Source organism: Mizuhopecten yessoensis, unplaced genomic scaffold (assembly GCF_002113885.1).
Source record: "Mizuhopecten yessoensis strain PY_sf001 unplaced genomic scaffold, ASM211388v2 scaffold2623, whole genome shotgun sequence".
Classification (NCBI taxonomy): domain Eukaryota; kingdom Metazoa; phylum Mollusca; class Bivalvia; order Pectinida; family Pectinidae; genus Mizuhopecten; species Mizuhopecten yessoensis.
In genome coordinates this window covers 215536-242102 of record NW_018404638.1, presented here as the reverse complement: position 1 = coordinate 242102, position 26567 = coordinate 215536, and the positions used below count along the sequence as shown (strand labels likewise).

Here is a 26567-nt window from a genome sequence, read left to right as displayed (position 1 = left end):
ACACACACACACACTCACACACACCTTTGTTTTTTGAATCTCCTCGGCGACTTTTCTTCTGCCTCTTTTTTGTGTCTCCTTGGTCCGCTTATAACATTTATATATCTTTTAGTTCAGATTTCATCCCTTTTATTGGGACACAGTTGATATATTTTCGTCATTATTTTAATTACAAGAAAAAAGAAAAAGGTTAAAAATTAAGTCTGTTAACTCTGTGTTTCAGAAGGTATGTCTTATCCTGGAATGGCCGGAAAATAGTGAAAAACATCGGGAGACTGAGGAAGCGCTGGGACTTATCTGGACGGGACTGAAAACCTACGCGGACGTCAATGCTGTACGTATAATTAAGGACGTCTGTCCCAATGCAGGCAAAACACTGAAGAGTTCCACCGTAATATTTCGTTAAATACAGCTACCTCCCTTTAGTGTCGAGTTAAATATAGCTGTAGCGCAATTGGGCCAGGATACCTCCTTTGTACAGTTAAAGCGACAGAACGGTAACCAGAGGTTCATGGTTCGAACCCTGGTGTAGCCCTGTCGAGGTTGTCGTTCACACTGTTGTTTACGTCATATTTATCTTTATCATTTTCTCATAAATGTCCCACAAATTATGCTTTTCTCGACATTGTCAACATACACATGGTTTCAAACAAACATCAGCAACAAATGACGTCACACTGGTCAAAATCCATGAAGTAAAATCAAATGTACAAATCTAAAACGAGGTGATGATGTCAAAATCATCGATGATGCATGCCCTCGCAATAATATTTAGTAGAACTTAAACAATCTTGTACAATGTCTCATTCCAATCACCAGAATCAGCTCAGAAAGTCCTCGCGATTTCCGCATCACGGAATCGTAATAATCTCAATTGCTTGACGTCACATCATTATTATCCCATTATGACGTCACGCTCATGAATGGGGTGTACATGTTAGATTGACAGTTCCATCATAAACTCACATGAATAAGATAATATTGTATCATACACATTAATGATGTATGTTCAACAAATGATTTCGGAAATTAATTAAAATGTACCACTTGTTACTTGACTGTGACAATTACATTATACTTGTATCTGTGAAAGTCTTGTCTTATCCAGGAATAATATTTATATTTACACTCTATGGTATTATCACTAAAAAAAAAACTACCAAATTAAATGACATTCATATCGGCTATGATTGCCATGGACAACGAGGGGACGTCATAAGTATCATGACTTCATAATTGCAGTGTTGAACACAATCCTTAAAGCTGGCTATTCTATCAAACAAACACACACGATATATATACATGTATTTGAGCTAAATACTTAATATCAATAAATATTATTCTCTACAAGGTTAAGATATTTTTGAAATTGTAAAATATAAGTACTGAACAGTTTTCCGTTGGCATCCTTAAAAATATGGAATATGACAAATTCAATTCGAAACGTTAGTGTGCTTCATGGTGTTACGTTCCATTTGGCAGTTATATTGGCTTTGAATGCCAGCTGAAAGCAGTTCAGCAGTTAAACATTGGGATCTAGGAACTATTGATGACTATGATAACTGGGACTGGACCGGTGACCACTACTGCACCAAGGCTTCTGGGGGTCAAAGTTACCGGTATTTCTCGGCTAGGCGATTTGATGCAGGGTACTGTAAGTTCCAGGCCAAGACAGGGCCCGAGTCATAAATTGTCTCCATTTGTAATTTGTTTTTTTTATGTGACATTTCTAATATTAAAACAACTCTGCTATTTTTATAAAAAAAAAAAATAAGCCCATGGAATATACTTTTCATTTATTTGTGGTTTTGGTGGACAAACCTTACGTTCGTTGATTTCGAGGAAACTTTCAACCCTAGATTTTTAAACTATAAATTCGCTGCCAAAACAAAATAGAAATCTCTTTCTTGTCTTGTCTAAATCTTATTTCAGGAACAGCATTTTTAACTCACCTGGCCCGAAGGTCAAACAAATGACCCTCACTCATATTCAAGGTCAAATGGGTCAATTGTCTTAAAAACCTTTAAACGACTTCTTCTGTATAACCAAAGGCTTCATGGTGATGGTATTTGGCCAGAAGGATGTTGACATGAAGGGCTACAAAGTTTGTTCAAAGGAATGACCTTTGCCTATACTCAAGATCACAGGGGTCAATTGTCTTAAAAACCTTTAAATGGCTTCTTCTGTATAACCAAAAGGTCCAGGGTGATGATATTTGGCCAGAAGGATGTTGGCATGAAGGGCTACGAAGTTTGTTTAAATGAATGACCTTGCCGGCATTCAAAGTCACAGGGGTCAAATATGTTGAAAACTTAAAACGACCTTTTTCTGAATAACTAAAGCATACAGGATGATTGCTTGTTGATGTGAATGACCTTGACATACTTTCATGGTTACATCTGGTCCATAGTGCATAAATCTTTAAAAGTCATCTCAATAAACAAAAGGTATGAGATGGTGATATTTGGCAAATTGCATTCTGGGAGGAAGGGCTATGAAGTTTGTTCAATTTAATGTCCATGTTTGACTTTCAAGGTCACATGGGTCAAATGTGTTTTAATCGTTTAAGAGGTTCTTATGGATGACTTGAAGTCAAGACACTGATATTTTGCCTGTAGCTTTAAACTTAATCCGCATCTTCACGAATGAGGTATTTCAGCGAAAATAACAACTTTAAGCACAACAAGATCCACTGTGTAATTACAACTGCTAACCCACGTCTATCCCCCACGACGCAGCTTACGTAACAACACCTAGCCGCCTACACACGCACATAAACATCGATAAAGTACAGAAATAAAAAAAATCACGAGCCTTCACCAGCTACTTCTAAAAAAAAATTTGATTTATGTCCCTTTTACTACCATTCGTACCGGGGGAAAGTCAAAATCACTTTTAAGTACATTTCAGACACAAAATAAATGTCAAATGTGTAAGGATGTGTGTTTGTTACGAGTGCGTTTTGTATGTGTATGTTCGAATGTGTGTTACGTGTGCGTTTTGCATGTTAAGTGTATATTCACATGTGTGTTACGCGTGCGTTTTGTATGTGTAGTGTTTGTTTACATGTGTGTTACGCGTGCGTTTTGTATGTGTAGTGTATGTTTACATGTGTGTTACGCGTGCGTTTTGTATGTGTAGTGTATGTTAACATGTGTGTTACGCGTACGTTTTGTATGTGTAGTGTTTGTTTACATGTGTGTTACGCTTGCGTTTTTGTATGTATAGTGTATGTTTACATTTGTGTTACGCCTGCGTTTTGTATGTGTAGTGTTTGTTTACATGTGTGTTACGTGTGCGTTTTGTATGTGTAGTGTTTGTTTACATGTGTGTTACGCGTGCGTTTTGTATGTGTAGTGTTTGTTTACATGTGTGTTACGCGTACGTTTTTATGTATAGTGTATGTTTACATGTGTGTTACGCGTGCGTTTTTGTATGTGTAGTGTATGTTAACATGTGTGTTACGCGTACGTTTTGTATGTGTAGTGTTTGTTTACATGTGTGTTACGTGTGCATTTTGTATGTGTAGTGTTTGTTTACATGTGTGTTACGCGTGCGTTTTGTATGTGAAGTGTTTGTTTACATGTGTGTTACGCGTACGTCTTGTATGTGTAGTGTTTGTTTACATTTGTGTTACGCGTGCGTTTTGTATGTGTAGTATATGTTTACATGTGTGTTACGCGTGCGTTTTTGTATGTGTAGTGTTTGTATACGTGTGTGTTACGCGTGCGTTTTTGTATGTGTAGTGTTTGTTTGCATGTGTGTTACGCGTGCGTTTTGTATGTGTAGTGTTTGTTTACATTTGTGTTACGCTTACGTTTTTTTATGTGTAGTATATGTTTACATGTGTGTTACGTGTTCGTTTTGTATGCGTAGTATATGTTTACATGTGTGTTACGCGTCCGTTTTGTATGTGTAGTGTTTGTTTTCATGTGTGTTACGAGTACGTTTTGTGTGTGTAGTGTTTGTATACATGTGTGTTACGCGTGCGTTTTGTATGTGTAGTGTTTGTTTACATGTGTGTTACGCGTGCGTTTTGAATGTGTAGTGTTTGTTTACATGTGTGTTACGAGTACGTTTTGTATGTGTAGTGTTTGTATACATGTGTGTTACGCGTGCGTTTTGTATGTGTAGTGTTTGTTTACATGTGTGTTACGCGTGCGTTTTGTATGTGTAGTATATGTTTACATGTGTGTTACGCGTACGTTTTGTATGTGAAGTGTTTGTTTACATGTGTGTTACAGGATGGTCGCGTGTCTAAGGACGAGTGGATCTGTATGTGGGAAGACTGTATCCGCAGTAACACCGTCCCCGAGTGGCAGGAGAAGTTCATGGAATTCATGTTTAATGTCAACGACAAGTCAGGTATGTGTATCGCCATGACTCCTTTGTATTCTAACTCCTTTGTTCCGGTTATTATCAAGTATAGGACAGAACTCTGTACTTGTTTCTGTTATGATGACGTCTAGACGGACTTTGTATTACTGTGAAACGTTCTTGTTCTGGTTATTATCAAGTCTAGGACAGAGCCATGTATTAAAACTTCACAATGGTCTTATTACGGTTATCATCAAGTCTAGGACAGAACCCTGTATTAAACTCCACAATGGTCTTATTACGGTTATTGTCAAGTCTAGGACAGAACCCTGTATTAAACTTCACAATGGTCTTATTACGGTTATTATCAAGTCTAGGACAGAGCCATGTATTTAACTTCACAATGGTCTTATTACGGTTATTATCAAGTCTAGGACGGAGCCTTGTATTAAACTTCACAATGGTCTTATTACGGTTATTATCAAGTCTAGGACAGAGCCATGTATTAAACTCCACAATGGTCTTATTACAGTTATTATCAAATCTAGGACAGGACCCTGTATTAAACTTCACAATGGTCTTATTACGGTTATTATCAAGTCTAGGACAGAACCCTGCATTAAACTTCACAACGCTCTTATTACGGTTATTATCAAGTCTATGACAGAACTCTGTATGAAAATGCACAACTCACTTGTTCCGGTTATTATCAAGTATGGAAGTACTTTATTTTACTGTAAAACGTTCTTGTTCCGGTTATAATTCAGTCTAGGACAAAACTCTGTATCACAGCGCACTTGTTCCGGTTATTTTTAAGCATATGAGAGATTTTGTATTATAATGATCTTGTTCCGGTTATAGCTGAGCCCAGGACATGACTTTGTGTTACGTGTAAAACATTCTTGTTCCGGTTACTATCAAGTCTTCACAGAACTTTACAAAGTTACAAAACTCAGTCGTTATTGATTATCCTCGTATTATCTGTTGACCACTCCTCACTAATGGTGTTGGATGATTTCAAAACTAAACTCAAAGTTCAATCCAAAATCTTGGCGCCATTTCAAAATACTTTTATGTCACGTCATTTTGAATGTAGCGGTTGAGATGAACGTTGTATTTGCTCTAAGTTGGCCAATCAAACTTGGGGCCGTCAGAGTCAGATGATAATATTTATACCAATAAGCCAATGGAAATCGTACGTTTGTGTCAGGTGACAGTTCCATGCATTAGCAAATGATTGATTGATTGATTGATAGGTTTTACGTCCGCTTCACTACCGGATGTATCGGTTATCCAGCAGACGAAGAACAGAAAGGAAAAAGAGTAGAAGGGATAAAGTGTGGAGTAAAGAGTAGAAGAGGGGGATAGATTAGATAAAGAGCCGTCTATCCTATATATATTAACTGTCTAGTTTTTGTGAGACGACTCTTATGCCTTATAATGCCTTAACCTAACACTCATTGTGAAGCATCACCAATTCTGGACCGGAAGTGAGGTACTGTGCCGCCGTCAGCCCCATCAGCCCCGCCTAAGTTTAAGAATTTGGTTTATGTATAAAATTTGGAAGTCCTTCTAAATATCTTAATAAAGAGACCCTACCTTTAAAATTTGAATAAATTTTTCCTATCCTCTGAGTCGGCGTGTACGCGCCTGCTCTTATTCGAAAAACCCAGAGGGATTTTTTCCGTGCGAAATTGGACAGTTCTCACACGGGCCACCATTTATAGTCCCATCCGACGGACTGGTTGTTAGTGATTAGTGTCATGCATGTGCTGAGTTGTTGTTGTTTTTTTGGTGTCCGTTCCTTGAATTCCTTTCTTCATCATTCTTCACTGATTATATACTTGACTGAACTTATACCAATGTCATCTTTCTTAGATACCTCGACTTGTCTTTCACTTAATTCTGCTCCTCGTTCCGACATTTCTAGTTTTTAGTGTATAGTGTGATTATTAGTATGGGAAAAGATGAAACACGTGGGGAGGGGAGGGGTGAGATTTAGTGCTAGGATTTGGATATAGAATGGATGGGAGTTGGGGGGGTGAGGGGGGTTGTAGGTTTGAAAGAGGTGCTGGGTGTTAGAAATGTGCTGATTGATGTATGGGTTTATTCAGATGTTAGTTGTATGGACCGGGTTAGTGTTGGGGACGATTTGTGGGAGGGGGATGGATAGGTAATTAGCAAATAAAACTAATGCATTTAAATACTGTATCAAGTAAAACAATACATAGCAATCAGCCAATGAGATTCGGCTGATGTATCAGGTGACAGTAATATTAGCCAATAGAATTAATATATGTAAATATTAGTCGGAAATATGAATAACAATCAGTCAATGAGATTCGTTTGTTTGTGTCAGGTGACAAGGAGATTGACGCGAAGGAGTATGAGACGTATTATAGTAACTATATCTCGGTGGAGGAATGTAGGATGGCCTTCCATAAGATGTCTGGCGTAAGTATTTCTCTCTTAATGTATGTCACGTGTCTGTCACATGTTTGTCACGTGTCATAAGTCATAGGAGGCACGGTAGTGTGTAGTGGTAGGACACCTGGCTCGTGACCGAAGGGTTGTGGGTTTGAGTCACGTCACGGCACTGTGTTGTATCTTTGAAAAAGATATTTTACTCAGCTTGTTCAAGTCTACTCAGCTGTAAATAAGTACGTGGTTGGGCAGTGCCAGAATTGTTGAATGCTAGCTGTTAGCGCCGAAATGGCAGCACCGGCTGTATGCTCCCCAGAGAGTTGAGAAAGATGCTGGCTGGTTGCAAGGGCCCTTTAACCACGAATAATACTTTGTGAACCGCTTTGAGACGACCTACAAACTAGGTTGTGATAAAGCGGTATAAAAGAACCTCGAATTATTATTATTATAAGTTAAAAGTTTTTGATAATCACAAAATTTTTTCGAACTCATTATAGTTACCCCCTTTGATCATTGTATAACCCGGTAAAAAATAATACAATATTATGTTGACGTCACTATCATCAAAATGATGATAAAATCGAGGTTTTCGAAATTTCAAAATACACTCTGTATCCGAAATTAGAAATAACTAAATATTCTAAAAAAAATTATCAAAAACGGAATAAAGTATACCGCTCAATGTCAAAATAATAACGGGATGACAGCATATCAGGTACGGGTACGAACATGACTGTGATGATAACGGGATGACAGCCTAGCAGGTACGGGTACGAACAGGACTGTGATAATAACGGGATGACCGCATATCAGGTACGGGTACGAACAGGACTGGGATAATACCATGATGACAGCATATCAGGTACGGGTACGAACATGACTGTGATGATAACAGGATGACAGCATTTCAGGTACGGGTACGAACAGGACAATGATAATAACGGAATGACAGCCTATCAGGTACGGGTACGAACAGGAATGTGATGATAACGGGATGACAGCCTATCAGGTATGGGTACGAACAGGACTGTGATGATAACGGGATGATAGCATATCAGGTACGGGTACGAACAGGACTATGATAATCAGGTACGGGTACGAACAGGACTCTGACGATAACGGGATGACAGCATATCAGGTACGGGAACGAACAGGACTGTGATGATAACGGGATGACAATCTATCAGGTACGGGTACGAACAGGACTGTAATGATAACGGGATGACAGCATATCAGGTACGGGAACGAACAGGACTGTGATGATAACGGGATGATAGCATATCAGGTACGGGTACGAACATGACTGTGATGATAACGGGATGGCAGCCTATCAGGTACGGGTACGAACAGGAATGTGATGATAACGGGATGACAGCCTATCAGGTACGGGGACGAACAGGACTGTGGTAATAACGGGATGACAGCCTATCAGGTACGGGCACGAACAGGACTGGGATAATAACGGGATGACAGCCTATCAGGTACGGGGACGAACAGGACTGTGATGATAACGGGATGATAGCATATCAGGTACGGGTACGAACAGGACTGGGATAATACCATGATGACAGCATATCAGGTACGGGTACGAAAAGGACTATGACGATAACGGGATGACAGCATATCAGGTACGGGGACGAACAGGACTGTGATGATAACGGGATGACAGCATATCAGGAACGGGTACGAACAGGACTGTGATGATAACGGGATGACAACCTATCAGGTACGGGTACGAACAGGACTGTAATGATAACGGGATGACAGCATATCAGGTACGGGAACGAACAGGACTGTGATAATAACGGTATGACAGCATATCAGGTACGGGTACGAACAGATCTGTGATGATAACGGGATGACAGCATTTCAGGTACGGGTACGAACAGGACTGTGATGATAGCGGGATGACAGCCTATCAGGTACGGGTACGAACAGGACTGTAATGATAACGGGATGACAGCCTATCAGGTATGGGTACGAACAGGACTGTGATGATAACGGAATGACAGCATATCAGGTACGGGTACGAACATGACTGTGATGATAACGGGATGGCAGCCTATCAGGTACGGGTACGAACAGGACTGTGAAGATAACGGGATGACAGCATATCAGGTACGGGGACGAACAGGACTATGACGATAACGGGATGACAGCATATCAGGTACGGGAACGAACAGGACTGTGATAATAACGGTATGACAGCATATCAGGTACGGGTACGAACATGACTGTGATGATAACGGGATGGCAGCCTATCAGGTACGGGTACGAACAGGACTGTGATGATAACGGGATGACAATCTATCAGGTACGGGTACGAACAGGACTGTAATGATAACGGGATGACAGCATATCAGGTACGGGTACGAACAGGACTATGACGATAACGGGATGACAGCATATCAGGTACGGGTACGAACAGGACTGTGATAATAACGGGATGACAGCCTATCAGGTACGGGTACGAACAGGACTGTAATGATAACGGGATGACAGCATATCAGGTACGGGTACGAAAAGGACTATGACGATAACGGGATGACAGCATATCAGGTACGGGTACGAACAGGACTGTGATGATAACGGGATGACAGCATTTCAGGTACGGGTACGAGCAGGACTGTGATAATAACGGGATGACAACATATCAGGTACGAGTACGAACAGGACTGTGATAATAACGGGATGACAACATATCAGGTACGGGTACGAACAGGACTGTGATAATAACGGGATGACAACATATCAAGTACGGGTACGAACAGGACTATGATAATAACGGGATGACAACATATCAGGTACGGGTACGAACAGGACAGTGATAATAACGGGATGACAGCTGTCAGGTACGGGGACGAACAGGACTGTGATGATAACGGGATGGCAGCATAGCAGGTACGGGTACGAACAGGACTGTGAAGATAACGGGTTGACAGCATATCAGGTACGGGTACGAACAGGCCTGTGATAATAACGGGATGACAACATATCAGGAACTGGCACGAACAGGGCTGTGATAATAACGGGATGACAACATATCAAGAACGGGTACGAACAGGACTATGATAATAACGGGATGACAGCATATCAGAGACGAGATATACGAACAGGACTGTTATGATCTTAGGACGATAACTCTATAACTGTGATGATAACGGGATGACAGCATATCAGGGACGGGTACGAACAGGACTGTGATGATAACAGGATGACAGCCTATCAGGTACGGGTACGAACAGGACTGCGATAATAATGGGATGACAACATATCAGGTACGGGTACGAACAGGACTATGATAATAACGGGATGACAGCATATCAGTTACGGGTACGAACAGGAATGTAATAATAACGGGACAACAGCATATCAGGTACGGGTACGAACAGGGATAACGGGATGACAGCATATCAAGTACGGGTACATACAGGACTGTGATAATAACGGGATGACAGCATATCAGTTACGGGTACGAACAGGACTGTGATGATAACGGTTGACAGGATATCAGGTACGGGTACGAACAGGACTGCGATAATAATGGGATGACAACATATCAGGTACGGGTACGAACAGGACTGTGATAATAACGGGATGACAGCATATCAGGTACGGGTACGAACAGGAATGTAATAATAACGGGATAACAGCATATCAGGTACGGGTACGAACAGGACTGTGATGATAACGGGATGACAGCATATCAGAGACGAGTTATACGAACAGGACTGTTATGATCTTAGGACGATAACTCTATAAATGAAAAATAGATCGCATAATAAACATGCACTGTTCCTGTCTATAAAATTTACACAGCGTTAATGGAACATAAGCAGCGCTTTGGAAATAGTCTACACAGGGATGAACAGACGGTTGATCGACGGGCTTACTGGTGACATTCTACCATACCTTCGTCGAGGTAGGTCGGTGGTTTTTCTCCGGATACTCCGGTGTTCCTCCACCATAATAACCTGCCACGTCCTTAAATGACCCTAGCTGTTCACAGGACGTGAAACACAAACAAACCAATCCAAAACCTTCGTCGAGAATGTATGATAACGGAATTATTCGAATGACCTGAATTCGTGATAACGAAGTTTTCTTGTATATCGTTAATTCAGTTTGTTCTTTATCTCGACAGGGTGAGAACATATCACGATCTGAGTTTCGCAAGCTCTGGAAGGAGTACTTCTTCTCAGACGATCGCGAAGCGAAAGGCAACTACCTGTTTGGTGTCCCCGATTTCCTGGCCGAATGAGATGTCACGTGATCAGTTGATGTTCCTATTCATAGCCTAGGATCTCGTGAAAAGCACGCGACCTGGCTGTTGACGAACATGGAGCGATTGATTTTCTGTCTAAGTGAATGTAAAGATTGAAAGCTCTAGTGTAGCCACATGGCCGGATGTTCAACGAAAATTTGTCCACTTTACGCATGCGCATGTGTCTTTATTTAACGTCACTGATCAGATGGAGAGTAAATTTCGTTTTTTTCAAAAATCTGACTTGTCGAAGAGAACAAGAACATAATTAAAATTAAGTACATATTTCTAACCAGGACATAAAGAACATTCGTATTTGTAGCATGGCAACAAAACTCCTTTCTCTGTACATGTGTTACTAAACAACTCATCACAAACATTTTTAGATTTCGGTCTTTTTTTGCTTTTGTAGGTGGATTTAGCGATGTAATCTTTCGGCTGCAATTAATTCTAAAACCAACCAGAGAAATAAAACAAACATAACCCATAAAATCCCAATAAGCCAGTATTTTTTTCGAACAATTGCACTTGAACGAGTTATGTTGGTGTACGTGAGTCATGAATGCACGTGACTTGGTGTGCACGTGACTTAGTGTGCACGTGACTTCTGTCAATAAATCTGTAATTTAATGCTTTGCCATATTTGCGCTACTATATTTATGCAATCAAGGGCCAGACATTACACAATTGAATAAGTATTTATATTTCTTGCATTCTATCCGTACTTTTATCCCGATAACAGGCCGTCCCGTGCGTACAGCACAGTCTTTAAACAGCGTACATCCAGGATAAAAGTTACGGATAAATGCTTATTAATTCAAAATCATTCAACCTTGTGATAAATAACGCTTCAACATTTTAGGGTAAGATCTTAACGATCTTGTTATTGGAACAAATTCGCTATGGATACATTTCATTCAATTTTGTTAACTGTCCATGGTCCAAACTATGTGTCTGTCAGAGGCGACACCAATGCATGGGGTTAAGATTTCGCGTATTTTTGCAAGCCTTGAATAAAGAAGTATTGTTTATCGGCTAGCTTTGACAATAAAACAAATAAAATTTCAATAGTCCTTAAAAAATTGCATCACTACCGCCCAATAAGGTATCATATTTTTGTTTATGAAAGTTCTGACCAAAGGGTGATAACAATTACAGTTTACTGCAAAACGGTAATAGAAGTAGTGTCACATATTTATAAGTGATGACGTACAAACCCGTCAAAAGGTAGTAGGTAAATATCACCGAGTCACGTGTGAAAATCACCGAGTCACGTGTGAAAATCACCGAGTCACTAGCAATCAATGGTAATCAAATAAATATATATGTAATATTATATAAAATCATGTATACGACTGTTCATATCATCCAGATCACGGGTTACCCACGTGATAGCAACAGTACATGCACGTGCACATGTATATGTATATACCACGTGTGGGTTAGAAACATTGACAGCATCAAGATTTAATCGTATCTAGTGGGTGTTTTGGTATAATTATTTACTGTAGTCCTATTCTTACACGGTGGTAGTGCACATTACCTGGTCATGTTACCTGTGTACGGATTGTTGATTGGTTTATAACCTTCTAATTGTAGATGTGGAGTCACACAAGTAAAATTGCAAAATCAGAACCATCTCTCGTGGTTTTTTTGTTAGACTCCTGATTGGTCCAATCCATGTTGTTCGTGTGGTATGGCTAACCATCTGATTGGTCTATTTTCCAGTGGTTATGTGATAGGGCTGGTCATCTCTTTGGTCCATTCGATCTTGCCTGTACAGATTAGGTGTTATTTACATTACAGATTGGTTTTCACATATGTCATTATTTCAGTTCATGCAGCCATGCGCAAACAACAATACATGTAACATAATTGTGATCACTTGTTAAAATCCTTTTCGCTTAAGAGAATGACTCTACCAGTTAAAATTCAATCTTTTTGGTGTATAACCATCCGAGGTGTTCCGGGTAAATGATAACCCGAGGTGTTCTTAAGGCATTTTTGTTAAATGACCGTCCAACGAATTTCGAAGAGCTACAAGTGTGAATATTCGAGAAGTCTGAACGGAGTTTACCATTTAAGGAGTTTTAGTGAAGATTGCTTACAGTGCGAGAGGTTCCGAAGGAAGTTATATTAACGAGTGACACGGACGAAGGTTAGTGGGAGACATTTTAGCTAGATTGTTTCTACATTTTTCCTATCTATTATCTTTATACGTGGTTGATGTGTGTTCTGTGCCTGATCATTGGTGTTGTAAGGTATATGTAGATATGTTGTACCACTTACACCTGCACGTTGGCACACTTCTACTTCCTGTTTAAACACCGGTATTTATCCCTATATCTACACTTACCTGAATAAACATGTATCCATACACACATGACTCTTATATAAAAACATTCTGTAATACACAATCCTGTATTTACACAATCCTGTAATACACAATCCTGTATTTACACAATCCTGTATTTACACAATCCTGTACAAATTTACGCAATCCGGTATTCATGAAACAAATACATATTTCTGTTTTTGTACAGTCCTGAATTTACACAATCTGGTATTGACAAACAAAAAACAAAACAAACCTGAGTTAATTGAATACTGTATTTTACACTTTCCTAAATTTACACGATTCGTGGATTTACACATTTCATGTGTTATTCAGAAATTTAAACATTGCAGTATTACATAGGAATTTACTCAGGAATTTACACATTCCTATATTTACACATACCTAACATTCCTATATTTAAACATTTCTAACATTCCTATATTTACACATTCCTGTATTTACACATTCCTATATTTACACATTCCTATTTTTACACATACCTAACATTCCTATATTTACACATTCCTAACATTCCTATATTTACACATTCCTGTATTTACACATTCCTATATTTACACATTCCTATTTTTACACATTCATATATTAACACAATCCTTTATTTACACAATCCTGTATTTACACATTCCTGTATTAACACATTCCTGTTTTTACACGTTTCCGGTATTAATCCTGTCTTTTATTACACGTTTCATCTTTACACAGAAATTTACACATTCCTGTATTAAATATTTCTGTTTTTACAAAATCCCATATTTACAAAATTTTCCAAGCATTGTGTAAAGAAATATCAGCGTTTACATACGATGGTGTTAACACACTGTCGTATTAATGTACACAGACACATATATACAACGTCATTGATGACGTAACCATATACATGACATAGATCTAGATGACATAATCATTTTCGAACCCAATGTACATAAACATACTTTGTTCTGAGAAAGTCGATTTTCCAAAGTAGACGTCGGAACACCTAATTAATGACGTCAGTCTATAAACCTGTCAACCATCATATTGTAGAGTCAATATATCTATACGTGGATGATTATCAATTTAAAACTGAAACGTCAAAACGATTTAAGACAGCTTAAAGCATAGTAGGCAGCAAACGATATTTAGTATCATATTACTTTTTTTCGTATTGCAGAGTTATCTGCTCTTGTGAGCAGGTATTGATTGCTACGGCATTAATTTGGTTGAGAAAAATTACGTCGTTTTCTCAAAGATTTATGACGTTATTCTCACAAACAAATGACGTAACAATCAATACCTGCTCACAAGAGAAGATAACTCTGCAATACGAAAAGACGGAATATGGAAACAAAGAGGACAACTAACTGGTAATGTATTCATGGATAAAATAGTTTGGTATCAAACTCGACTTTTTATTTAAATAAATCTGACTAAACGCCACAAGTACAGTGTCTTAACTAATCCCACAGCTCAGTCAGCGAACGTCCATAAAGGGCCTTAGCTGTTAATAGGACGTTAAACAAAATAAAACCAAACCAAATCAGTCAGCGAGCTATATTCTATAGTGTTTACATCAATCTTATATATGGAGATTAACCACAGAATTAAAAAAATCTAAATACATAACTGTTCTTCGTAACTACTTTTCGAAAGACCATTTAGGTAGACACCTATTTCATACGAAAATTATATATTTACATAGAGATTATACACGTAAAGAGATATTGACACTCAGTCGTCAGATAGCACCTTCATTGAAACAAAGTGGCAATAGTATTCATGTTTATTAAATAAACAGAAACGCGCCTGCGCGACAATTGCCAGTGATATCCGACGCTGTACTTATGACGTCACTATCACCACACGGGAAGCCAACTCACATTGCATTTATAACACCATGAATGCACAATGACTTTGCAAGCATCGTACACTATCTTTTGTATCCCAATATGTGTTCCACCTGTGTATTGTGTGTTTAACCACTGGACACTGGTCAGTGATGTTTGGCTTCTGATCAGGAAGGAATTAGGGACTGAAGTGAGTTTTCACGTGTGTGTTTATAACGGCCATAGATTTCACGTAACTCGTCACTGGGTGAATTGTCACGTGACTTTTACAGGTAGGTTAATTTGGCACACGTGGTAAGTTTGGCCAAACATGCTGTTTGGTAGTTTGGGAGACATGTCGCTTAAGCGGTCATTGCACACATTTCGGTGACAGTTAAAGAGATTTATTGGTTTTGTGGGGGTTTTAAAACATAACGTTTGATGGTTAAATGAAAAAGATGATTTCATGGTTTTTTAAAGACAACGGTTTTGTGGTTTTTCAGCACATATTAATTTTGTAGTTAAAGACGACACATTGGTTTGATGATTTAAGAAGGCACATTTATGGGTGTTATTTTTGTCACATAGATTTGTGGTTTAGAAGAAGGCTTTGTTATGTGGTTGAAGCAGATCTATAGATGGCTAGGTTCGCAATCTATGTTGTGTATCATTGTACTGTAGGTGTTTACTCTTTTTACCTTTATACCCTATTAAATACCTACTACTGTTTAAATATAGCGTTTGTTATTTTTGTGTACAATAGAACGACTGGCAACAGGTTTTCTCCGAGTACTCCGGTTACCCTCCACCACCAAAACCGGGATCGTCCTTAAATGACAATAGCTGTTAATAGGATGTAAACAAAACACAAACAAACAAAACCAAACAATAGAAATATGTCAGATCCGATTTCAAACACCGATTTCAAACACTCAGTCTAAACTACATAACTTTGAAGTGGCCATTGATAATATATTATTCTGGAGACTTTGTTAAATAAAATCTGTTCCGAAATAAGACTTACAAAAATTTATATTTGAATAGTTCCGTAGAGTGTTGTATACCGACATCGTCGAATAAAATACTTAACATCATTGGTTCAAGATGATTCATGTGGATTTTTTATTTTTAAATATCATTAGTCTTTGTCTGTTTTATGAACCTTGAAAGAATTATAAATGAGAGGGAAAGTCAAATAATCTGAGACGTTTTTATTTTTTTCATATTCTAAAATCTAAATGGGATATAAGACCTGCTAGGTCCATGCTATGCCTAGGAGTTGATACAAGAAAATTATATATCAAAAAAGGGAAAACGATGATTTTTCTTTTGCACTCACGTGTCAAGTAAATATAGATATCAGTGAACTATTATACATATTTTGATAAATTTCGAAAAGGAATTGATATCAATCTTTTTTTTATCATAGGCTCAAATTACAAGGAGTATCTTTGTATCTTCATAACTGCTTTTATACTTGAAAAATAAATAAAGGACTTTTTTATTTATCCTATATTGAAACATGCTTGAAAACCACGGGGATCCAACTTTTCAAGTCGATGTAACTATGTCGGCGGTCGACGGTAATTAACTCCAAGTTATCATAAAAGCAAACATCTGAAAATTAAATAAAATTAGTTTTTAAATTTATCAAACATTGTCTTGCATAATTGCTGTATTTCAAGAGTACAAAGTATTTTTCATGAAGCAATAAACGATTTGAGACTAATACTACAGTCGTATTTAGCTTTTGGATTTCGATTTTAAGTTTAATGTAAAGACATTTTTGCCCTGGATTTTTTCCGAAGTAACACAAATACTGATTTTTAAGATATAGTTAATAATTGTATTCGTTTAGAAACATACAATTCATGAACATATATTTTTGACATTAAATATTTCTAGTTATGGTGTGATACCAGTTACAAATGTTTAGATTAAACAGAGTATAAATACATTATGAACAAACAAAAAGTACAGATATCACGTGTTTTATGTTAATACATACAGGTAAAGGCGTTACCGAGTTCCTATTCCGTCTTTGCGTATTGCAGAGTTATCTTCTCTTGGGAGCAGGTATTGATTGTTACGTCATTGGTTTGTGTGAGAAAATTACGTCGTTTTCTCAAAAATTGATGACGTTACTCTCACAAACAAGTGACGTAACAATCAATACCTGCTCCCAAGAGAAGATAACTCTGCAATACGCAANACAGACTACACACTGCGTTTTTTATAAGCGAAATATATATAACATTGCAGCACAGTAAGGGGACTGTGACAAATACCGGAATAGGTTAAATATTTGTGACATGGAAACAATAAACAGAAATAGTGCCTAAATGCCTAATACAATTGTCTATAGAGACCCAACAGGAAACACTACAGAAAATCGAAAGACAAAACCTTTGTTCGGTAACCTAACTTAAAAGCGAATAGAACAGATGAAAAACATGACTGGATAAAATTCAGAGATGACGGGAACATCGAAAAAATAAACAAACTATTCGTAACAACAGTATAAACTACATTAACTTGATTGATAAACTTATAATTCCAACGACAAACAGGGTCGGTAATGTATTTGGTGGAGTCGGAATGTCTCAGCCCTATTTCTTAGAATGTCCAATAAACAAGTGCGTGAAACTCAAAGGAAACTTCACTACAGCTGATGTGTAACGAATTATTTACAGTGGAAAAGAAATGAGGAAAATTACCGTCCCTTCATTTATTTTGAAGCTATTTAAACCATTTTTTTTCTCTTCAAAATATTGTATATTATAAAATACGTGCATTTAGAACACAAGATAAAAATGTTAAATTATTTTTATGTTAACTTCGTGGATACAACATGTATATTTCATAATGTTTTATGGCCTCGGTTTTGTAAATTACCACAGAAAACACACTGAACATCACACTGCCTTTACTTACCGGGTACCATCAAGACCAAGCCTGTTTATTCCACAGTGGAAAATCAAAAACATTTCGGAAACTAAATGAGATTTAATATCAGCCATGATACTATCATGTCTCAGTCCAAACGACATGTTCTTCCCGGACACTGATGGAAGAGAACATGTGTCTACCTACCAATTCAGACAGAAACGGAACTATAACCCCAGCCTCAATCAATCAAATCATGACGTTAACTATATATGATACTGGCAGCAGAGGTCTGTCAGAGTTCTTTGGTCCTTTTGACAATCATGCTTGATACATGTAAAACTATTCAATGCTGAAGGACCAAAAAAGATGGCAGATCGAAGAAGGGAATTATTTTATCCATTCTGACCTACTTAAAAAGTCGAGATTTAGCTCACTCTAACACATTAAATATCCGAATGATTTCTTTCAAAAGATATTGAGCTTTAAGTCTGGTATGTAGATATATTGTGTCCTCCCAATATACTCCTTTGCATCTAATAATCATAAAATCACATGACTTTAGCGATCAACGCTGATGTAATGATAGAAATATTTTTTGCGGAGTTATTTTAATATATGAATCTAATTCATATTTTGTTTAACATAAAACACCACTCGTAAACGTTAAATACAATAGTATGATCACAGTTATTTTATCAGTATCATGTGTAGCAATCTACAAACGGACACGATCTCCATGAGTGCCTTAAACACTCGTTATGGTCCTGTGTTTGGGTCAATGCAAAATCAAATGTCATATCAAGACGGCGTCCAAAGGTCATATTATTCTGACAACGAAAAGGCTAAAGGTGCGTCAAGAGATAACTTGAGACCTTTTTCGTTTCAATCTTTCCTGTCTTCAATCTGTTTATCTATTTTCACTTCCTAGCGTGTTTCCTATAAGGAATCGTTCTCCCACGACCTTGGCTGTTCAAACAAAATCGAGCGACAACGTCAGAAGGAAAGAGCAGACAGAAGATAAAAGACAATGGTTCAAAATGTTATCAAGTTGATAGCAGATGACCTTAAGATCATCCATTTTCTATTCCGTCTTTGCGTATTGCAGATTTATCTTCTCTTGAGAGCAGGTATTGATTGTTACGTCATTGGTTTGTGAGAGTAACGTCATCAATTTTTGAGAAAACGACGTAATTTTCTCACCAAAAACCAATGACGTACATGTAACAATCAATACCTGCTCTCAAGAGAAGATAACTCTGCAATACGCAAAGACCGAATAAGCACTCTAAGAACACACTCTAGTATTCAATGGGTCCGTATTATTGGCTTCATGCGATCATTTTGCACGATACGGCAATTTTGTTTCGACCCTGCACGGGCATACCTTTTAGAGATATTTAATGATGCTACTTATGTTTATTAATACGCGGTCACTTCATTAAATGGTTGGATATGTATTTCACTCATATCCGTGTGTGTAAGATAGAGCTGTCCAGGGTAAGAAATAGAGGTTACACAACGAGTGGTTGTTGAAAATGGTATTTATTTCACTCGAGTTAGTTAATTTTCAAAAGTTATAAAAGACACGGGCTTTAGCGAGTGCCTTTCTGTAACTTTTGAAAATTAACTAACGAGAATGAAATAAATACCATCCTTAACAACCACGAGTCGTGTGAAAGACAGGAAAGATTGAAACGAAAAAGGTCTCAAGTTAACTCTTGACGCACCTTTAGTCTTTTCGTTGTCAGAATAATATGACCTTTAAAATGGCCCAAGATCTGTTTCTACCACAATCTCATGAACAGTCGGAAATAAAATACACGCATGTGTTTGTTGACAAGGCTGGCGTAGTGATGTGACCCATATGTAAAAAGTCACTCATTAATATTCAAAAATAACCTTTTTTTTACAAATTTAATAATTGTCAAAATTAATGTTTCGGTAACAATTTATGAAAAAATATAATAGATGAACGACTTTGAATATTGAGAGTAGCAGTATTGCATTAATTTATATAAATTAACCACGGACTATATGCGCGTAAGCATATTGTAAGAAGTCTGCCTCCCGCCAAGTGATGAAGGCGTACTTATCGCTGTCAATGTCCAAGACCATAGGCATGGGACGTTTCTTCGTGACGATTCTATGGTTGACGTTTATAGTGACAGTTCAGCCACGAAATATTTCCCGACGTTGTGAAAGATCTTGTAGATATCATCTTCTTTTAATATTGCCTTGATAACCCCCTTTTCCGCATAACCACACAAAGTCACCAACATTTGTCGGATGTTGAAAGCAGACGACGTAAACAAAACAGCATGTGGCAAAAAGCGCGTGGAAAGTCAAAGTTCATTTTCTCGACCAATCAAAACTCTTGAAGGTCATATTTATCTAACAGTCTGCGTGTTTACACAGCGTATTGTGGTAGAAAGGGGTGTAAGAAATTTCTTTCTTATACCCCGATTTACATATCAATCTTGGTAGTTTAAGCGGTAAACATTTCGTCTAAAAGTGTTAAAAACATATTTTTGACAATGTGGAACCATTCCTCACTATTTAGATTCAGAGCAAACATTTCCCGGTGGTCCTGGTTAAATCGAAAATACAAACAACAACATTACAAATTCGAAACATACGCAGGGATCTGTGTGCTATTTATTTCTAAATAGAAATTTAATAAGCCGCTCTCACTCCATCCCAAATATCCAAAGAATTCAGCAAACTAATAGATCGAAATATCTAAGGCGTGTTCTCGGGCTAAATGTGTTATTTTCAGATGTAACAGTGTAGAAAAATAAACAAAATCTAATCAAATAGGGATACAGAAGTACTAGTAGAAAGTAATATTGAAAAAAATATTAATGCAGAATGTCAAAAACGTAATATTTACTGCATCATTGTGTCCATATAGAACTCGGCAGTGATACAAGAGAATGAACATACATGTCCAAAGTGTTCCTTAATTAACTCTTTCCGTACCGCAACTCCGGTCCGGATTCCGTACCGGATGTACTTATTAGACTCGCCCCCGCGCATATAAAAAAATGGCGGATTATTAAGGTGCTTTTTAGAATAGGTGTAACTGCCGCAAGAATTAAACAGGTTACCGTGAACAAATATTGTTATTGTTTCATGTTCTGGTTTATGAACAAACACCTCTTCATTTTCGCAGTATAATGACTAACTGGCAGCTGATTATGACTGAGAAATCGACATTTGTCTGGCAATAAACGATACGATTCCTTGTATTTAACACAGCGGTAGTGCAGGTTTCCAATAGGGATTGATCATGGTTACGAATGTGGAGTCGCTGAGTTTTTTTTAAAACAAGTAGATTTCATCAAGACTTATATTGGAATATTCAAATTTACTTCCATAAGTCTCAACAAATATCTGATAATGAATTTACGAGTGTTCGTATCCAATTAAGTTGCCGCCATCTTGCTTACATTTAAGGCACCAAACGCAAACATCTTGCGGCAAATGCGAGAACATTAAGTCACATAATAAAAAATGTACTCTGCACAAAATTAAATTATTCCTTCCAAACTGAAGGGTTCTGAATTTAGCGACAATTAATTGTTTTTTCGCGACAGTCTCGTGCGATAACCAACTAAACATGAGGCAGGTTACATTAAAGTCTCTTGTCGTGTGTACACGACAACGGGGATGAGACGGCCCTTTATTTTGTCGTCTGTACACGACAACGGGGACCAGGATGACATATTGTTGTCGTGTGTACACGACAACGGTACGGAAAGAGTTAACATGAATAGAAAAAAAGGGGAAGGGAAAATGTTCCCATAACACATCTATTACGTTACAAATTAACTGTGGATTCAGCAGAAAATCTTTTCTAAATGTTTCAAGTAGACCGTGCCCACATCGGGACTGATAGTCCACCAGCGGATTCAACTTCCTTGTAGCGTAAAGTAGCAGTAGACTGATTATTTGTCAGCTTAACTACTGGTATCAGGTCATATTTGCTTGATAAAGCAGCGTCCGTCGTCCAACAAAGTTTATAACTCTTAAGACACACAAAAGACTGTTTACGAAATCTCCATGTAAGAAGAAATACGTATATTTATTTCATAAAATCAATATATTAAAAAAGACTGTTGTTCGTGGACAAAATAAATGAGTGAAACATTCCGTGAAACATTCCTCACTTTGATTTTTGTTTTCTTGAATATGAAAAGAAATTTAGTTCTTAAAAATCACTGCTTTCGTAAACTGTAACAAAACTATGATTTTTTTATATCGTTAATCCAAGAGTTACCTCCCCTCCCTTACTGTTCATTCTGCGCGAAAATGAATAAAAAAAGACACACTTAAAATAAATAGGAAAGGTTAGGTCAAACGTCCCAAATATATTTGACATATTCAATATTGGGACTATTATACATATACATTGAAGTTGTACAAATAAGGTTTTACAATTGCTCAATAATTTAAAATTTGATTACTGATTTTGAGAAATGAGTGACAGTTTTCAAATGCTCTGACCAAGGTACTGAATTAATACAAAGATAACAAATAGAACAATGGAAAATTTATGATGCATTCTGTATACGATATTTCTTCACTCGTCTCATATGGTATACTTCCAACTAGACGTTGAACAACCGACAAGATGCCTCTCTTGTTCCGTGAATTCTGATCTAGGTTTGAAGGGGAATAACTCTTCCGTGCTTCGCTTGAAATTCAACACATATTAAGTCAATTATATCAGTGTCCGTAGACTACTCTTAACTTCGTTCCACAACCAGCCCAAATAAACCGATCACTTTATGGAGCTTCAACAGGGGGTGAATGATCGGATTAATATATTGAGCGACAACCATTCATTCAGAAACGTTGTGTAACTTTATATTTCTTGATTCATTTCCTTCCTTTTTAATATTTTCAAAGGAATTTCTTCGGCGAGTAGTAACAAGCAAAAAAAGAGCTAGGATTATTTCGGTGGATATAAAACGAAACGCACATTTTTAGTGAGAGAAATAACGAAGTAGTATACAGAGCGACAGCCTTCCGTACATGTACATAACTGTGTAGCACTTGGTTTATTTTCCTCCTACTTTTACATTCTGGGTTGTCCATATAATGGTATATAACTTAAAATAATCGGTAGGATTCTGTGAAAAGATTTCATGAAATTATCATTTTGAAATAACAGACATCGTTTGCTATTGGTCAGGGTATATGTTGACGTCGTGAAAAGCATGCTGTTCACAGCATGACCAGTATAACTAAATGTTGCCTTTCATTCCGTCCAAATAATAACTTAGAGTGCGGGGCTCTGTTAAAGGAATAGTAACGTAAAGGTATAACATGGAAGATGTACAAAGGAACAGTTGACTGCACCTTTAAAACCTTTTGGAATACTGTATTTTTGGTCCCAACATCACCGATGAGATCTATAATTCATTTTATACTATATCTATTATACCATGTTAAACGTGCAATCACCTTTATTTACATATGCCCTTCCCATTTTCCATTAACTCTATGGAGAGTCAGCCTGTAGTTACTGAACAGTAGCTGCAGTCTGCATTATCTGGTCACATGACCACGGTTTCCGTAACGTCGGTGTTACATGTAGCAACCACTCACAGCGTTACAGTAACGTCATCAATTTGTAAGATAGCCGACATCCTGTTATTGTCGCTTGGTTCATATAAGTCGCATTTTGAACGGTTTTGCAGACAATGAAGACATCCAGAATAGGAAGGGAAGTTCTTACTTTTGTATTAGAATGTCCTGCACACATAACTATAGCATGTAACTGCATTTAACAGTTGTCGCCTGGTTACATTTGTTCATGACGACCGTTATTTGGAAAGTGTTCGGTCCGATATTGGCCGTCTGCAATATGAATGCAATCTGGGTGACAGATAAATACTCATGACGTCCTATTTATCTATCACCCAGATTGCATTCATATTGGTTGTAACTGCAATATGACAGACGTTCAATCCTTAAAGTGTATGTCTTATATTCATCATCTATTAGTTAAATGATGCTCTAAGTAGTATATACAGCTTCTTTTTTTAAATGATCAATCTGTAGATACAATGTAATATTAGAGTAAATCAGAGGTAGATCCGTTTCCTTTACATCATACAGAAAAATGCTACAGGCAAATCTCAGAGAGGAAAATATATAGAAATAGCAAGAAAAATATCAGAGACTGAAACAACCCGAAAGATGGATACATAAAAAGTAGCAATAATTACAACCTATACATGCAGGTGACACTGACTTATTATTGGCTGTACCAGATAGGTCACCGAAAGATTTTAATTTTGAATTGAATAATTATGCAAATATATTTGGGTTAAAGCTTACTAATACATGCAGTATAACGCATGTTTTATAGAAAGGGAACAGTATATGTAGTGCGAAGACCGCGTTAATACCAGACGTGCATCTCAACCCTGGAAGATATTAGGGGTATTTTCGTGAAACGGGGGTGGGGGTACGCTTTTCAGTTGGATTAAAGCTAACTCCTAAACACATTGTAAAATTCAAAACTCTGTTACTCTATGTACAAGACAAAGTATGAACTTGGCTCTAAAAGGAAAGATTAATGGCATTAGACTATTGTTTATTTCACAGCATAATTACTCAATTACTACTTTGCTCTTTGCTAAGACCCAAACAAATTCCTCATATTGATTCTCTCATATTTTATTTCTTGTGGAGGGGTAAACGTCAGTAGAAAAAAATTGTGTCACAGACACTTCATGTGTATAAGCTTACACAGATTAGGTAAGCTAGGTTAGGTAAGACAAATGGTTCAGTCAACAGGCATATAGAACTAGATTTAAAATTCATCTGCTCATTAGAAAAAATCATAATTATGGAAATGAATATATTCTTTCAAGATGATTCAATTGGCACTATTCATTTTGCAAACAAAATGTGTTCATGCATTCAAAGCATGGGGCAGACTAGTAATGCTGATTGTATGAGGATAACTAGAAAATATTTCATCTTTAAAAAAATCTTATACAACAAGTTATTCAGGAAAATACTTTTTTTAAGTGGTTTGATGCCAGCGAGTTTAATTGAAGGACGCATTCAAAAGAAATTAAATAAGTGATTTGCTTTTTTCGATCTGAAAAATGAACAAAATTTTCAAATTCATACAACCCCTTTCTTCAGTACAAAAGAATACTCTTCCAATTCTTTTCAACGCCTTTTAAGGAAACACGATTTACATCACTCGTTTTTCATTTTTTGGGGATTTTGTTTTGCCCCAGTGTCATCGCCTACTAGAACCATAGTAACATGAGAAGAGAAATGTGGACCAAAATATCATTATGCCTTTCTACAGTCACACGAATTCGAAATAACATAGGTTTCAAAATAGAATTATAATCACGTTTTGGCAACAGTATTTTTAATTAACTTGACTCCTAGCACTTATAATATGTAGTCTATGTAATTTGGAGCACAAAATAAAAATACTGTGTTTATTGGAACGTCAAGAGCTGTTGGCACTACCTCAGAGCTATAAATCTCTTCTGCGAGTCCAATAACTAATACATATGATAACGACTTATATTTATTCAGAACAGAATCACAATATTTTAAATTTTCTCCTTTCATTACATTTACAACGTATTTTTAAACACTGAAATAAAATATAAGACATCAACTGACACATTTATATTATATCTTGAACCCGCATTAAGTTATTTGTTTACAACTTATTAAATTTATATGAATGAATTAAAAACATCGATAATTGACTTTTGTATACATGCTATATTGGCCAGACATTTATTTTAGAACTTTCTTTTTCTACTATTCAATTAATTCAAATGAAATATACTTGATTTAAAAGGCACGCACTGTTAACGTGTTATCCAGTCGATATAGTATTGCATGAGCTGAAAACTTAGAGAACTATTTGGTTGTTAATACATTAGAAAGTAATGTAGAACAACTATACAATACTATTGATATAGCTTATCGAGAGAATCCTGATAGTACACGCACATTTACTTTATAGAGCATACTATGTGAGGCATATCTTTAATATGAAGGACATATATCCTTCTAACAGAAGTAATTTACTAGTTAATAGCATTGTAAATTTTATAATGTCGCTGCTATCGAAGAAGTTTAAAAATAGCATGCGATACCAACTCTTGCGATGTTAATCGCGTTTTTTCTTAGTTAAATTAATTATATGCCACACGCTCATATATTTGAAATGAAGCACATGTAGTTATGTTAATACTGATTGCATGTCATAGCGAGTGTCATGTAGTTATGTTAATACTGATTGCATGTCATAACGAGTGTCATGCAGTTCTGTTACTTAAGGAATATTAACATGTGTGGGTATTATAGTTGGCTGTATAACATGTGTGGGTATTATAGTTGGCTGTATAACATGTGTGGGTATTATAGTTGGCTGTATAACATGTGTGGGTATTATAGTTGGCTGTATAACATGTGTGGGTATTATAGTTGGCTGTATAACATGTGTGGGTATTAT

General features: G+C 37.0%; 1 protein-coding gene across 2 annotated transcripts in view; it reads left to right on the top strand.

Moving 5' to 3' along the window:
* Positions 1-15889, top strand: part of LOC110446190 (sarcoplasmic calcium-binding proteins I, III, and IV-like) — a 109002-nt gene extending 93113 nt beyond the window's left edge. Inside the window, exons 4-8 of one of the 2 annotated variants that reach the window (XR_002462439.1) lie at positions 224-334; positions 4245-4365; positions 6677-6771; positions 10886-13489; positions 13716-15889. Coding sequence is in view for 1 of the 2 variants with exons in the window: in XM_021491215.1 (XP_021346890.1) it covers positions 224-334; positions 4245-4365; positions 6677-6771; positions 10886-11002 (444 nt within the window). In the remaining variant the exon portion in view is untranslated. Of the gene's footprint in view, positions 1-223; positions 335-4244; positions 4366-6676; positions 6772-10885 lie in introns of both variants that reach the window. The other variant, XM_021491215.1, reaches the window with a different exon arrangement.
* Positions 15890-26567: the final 10678 nt, after the last annotated feature.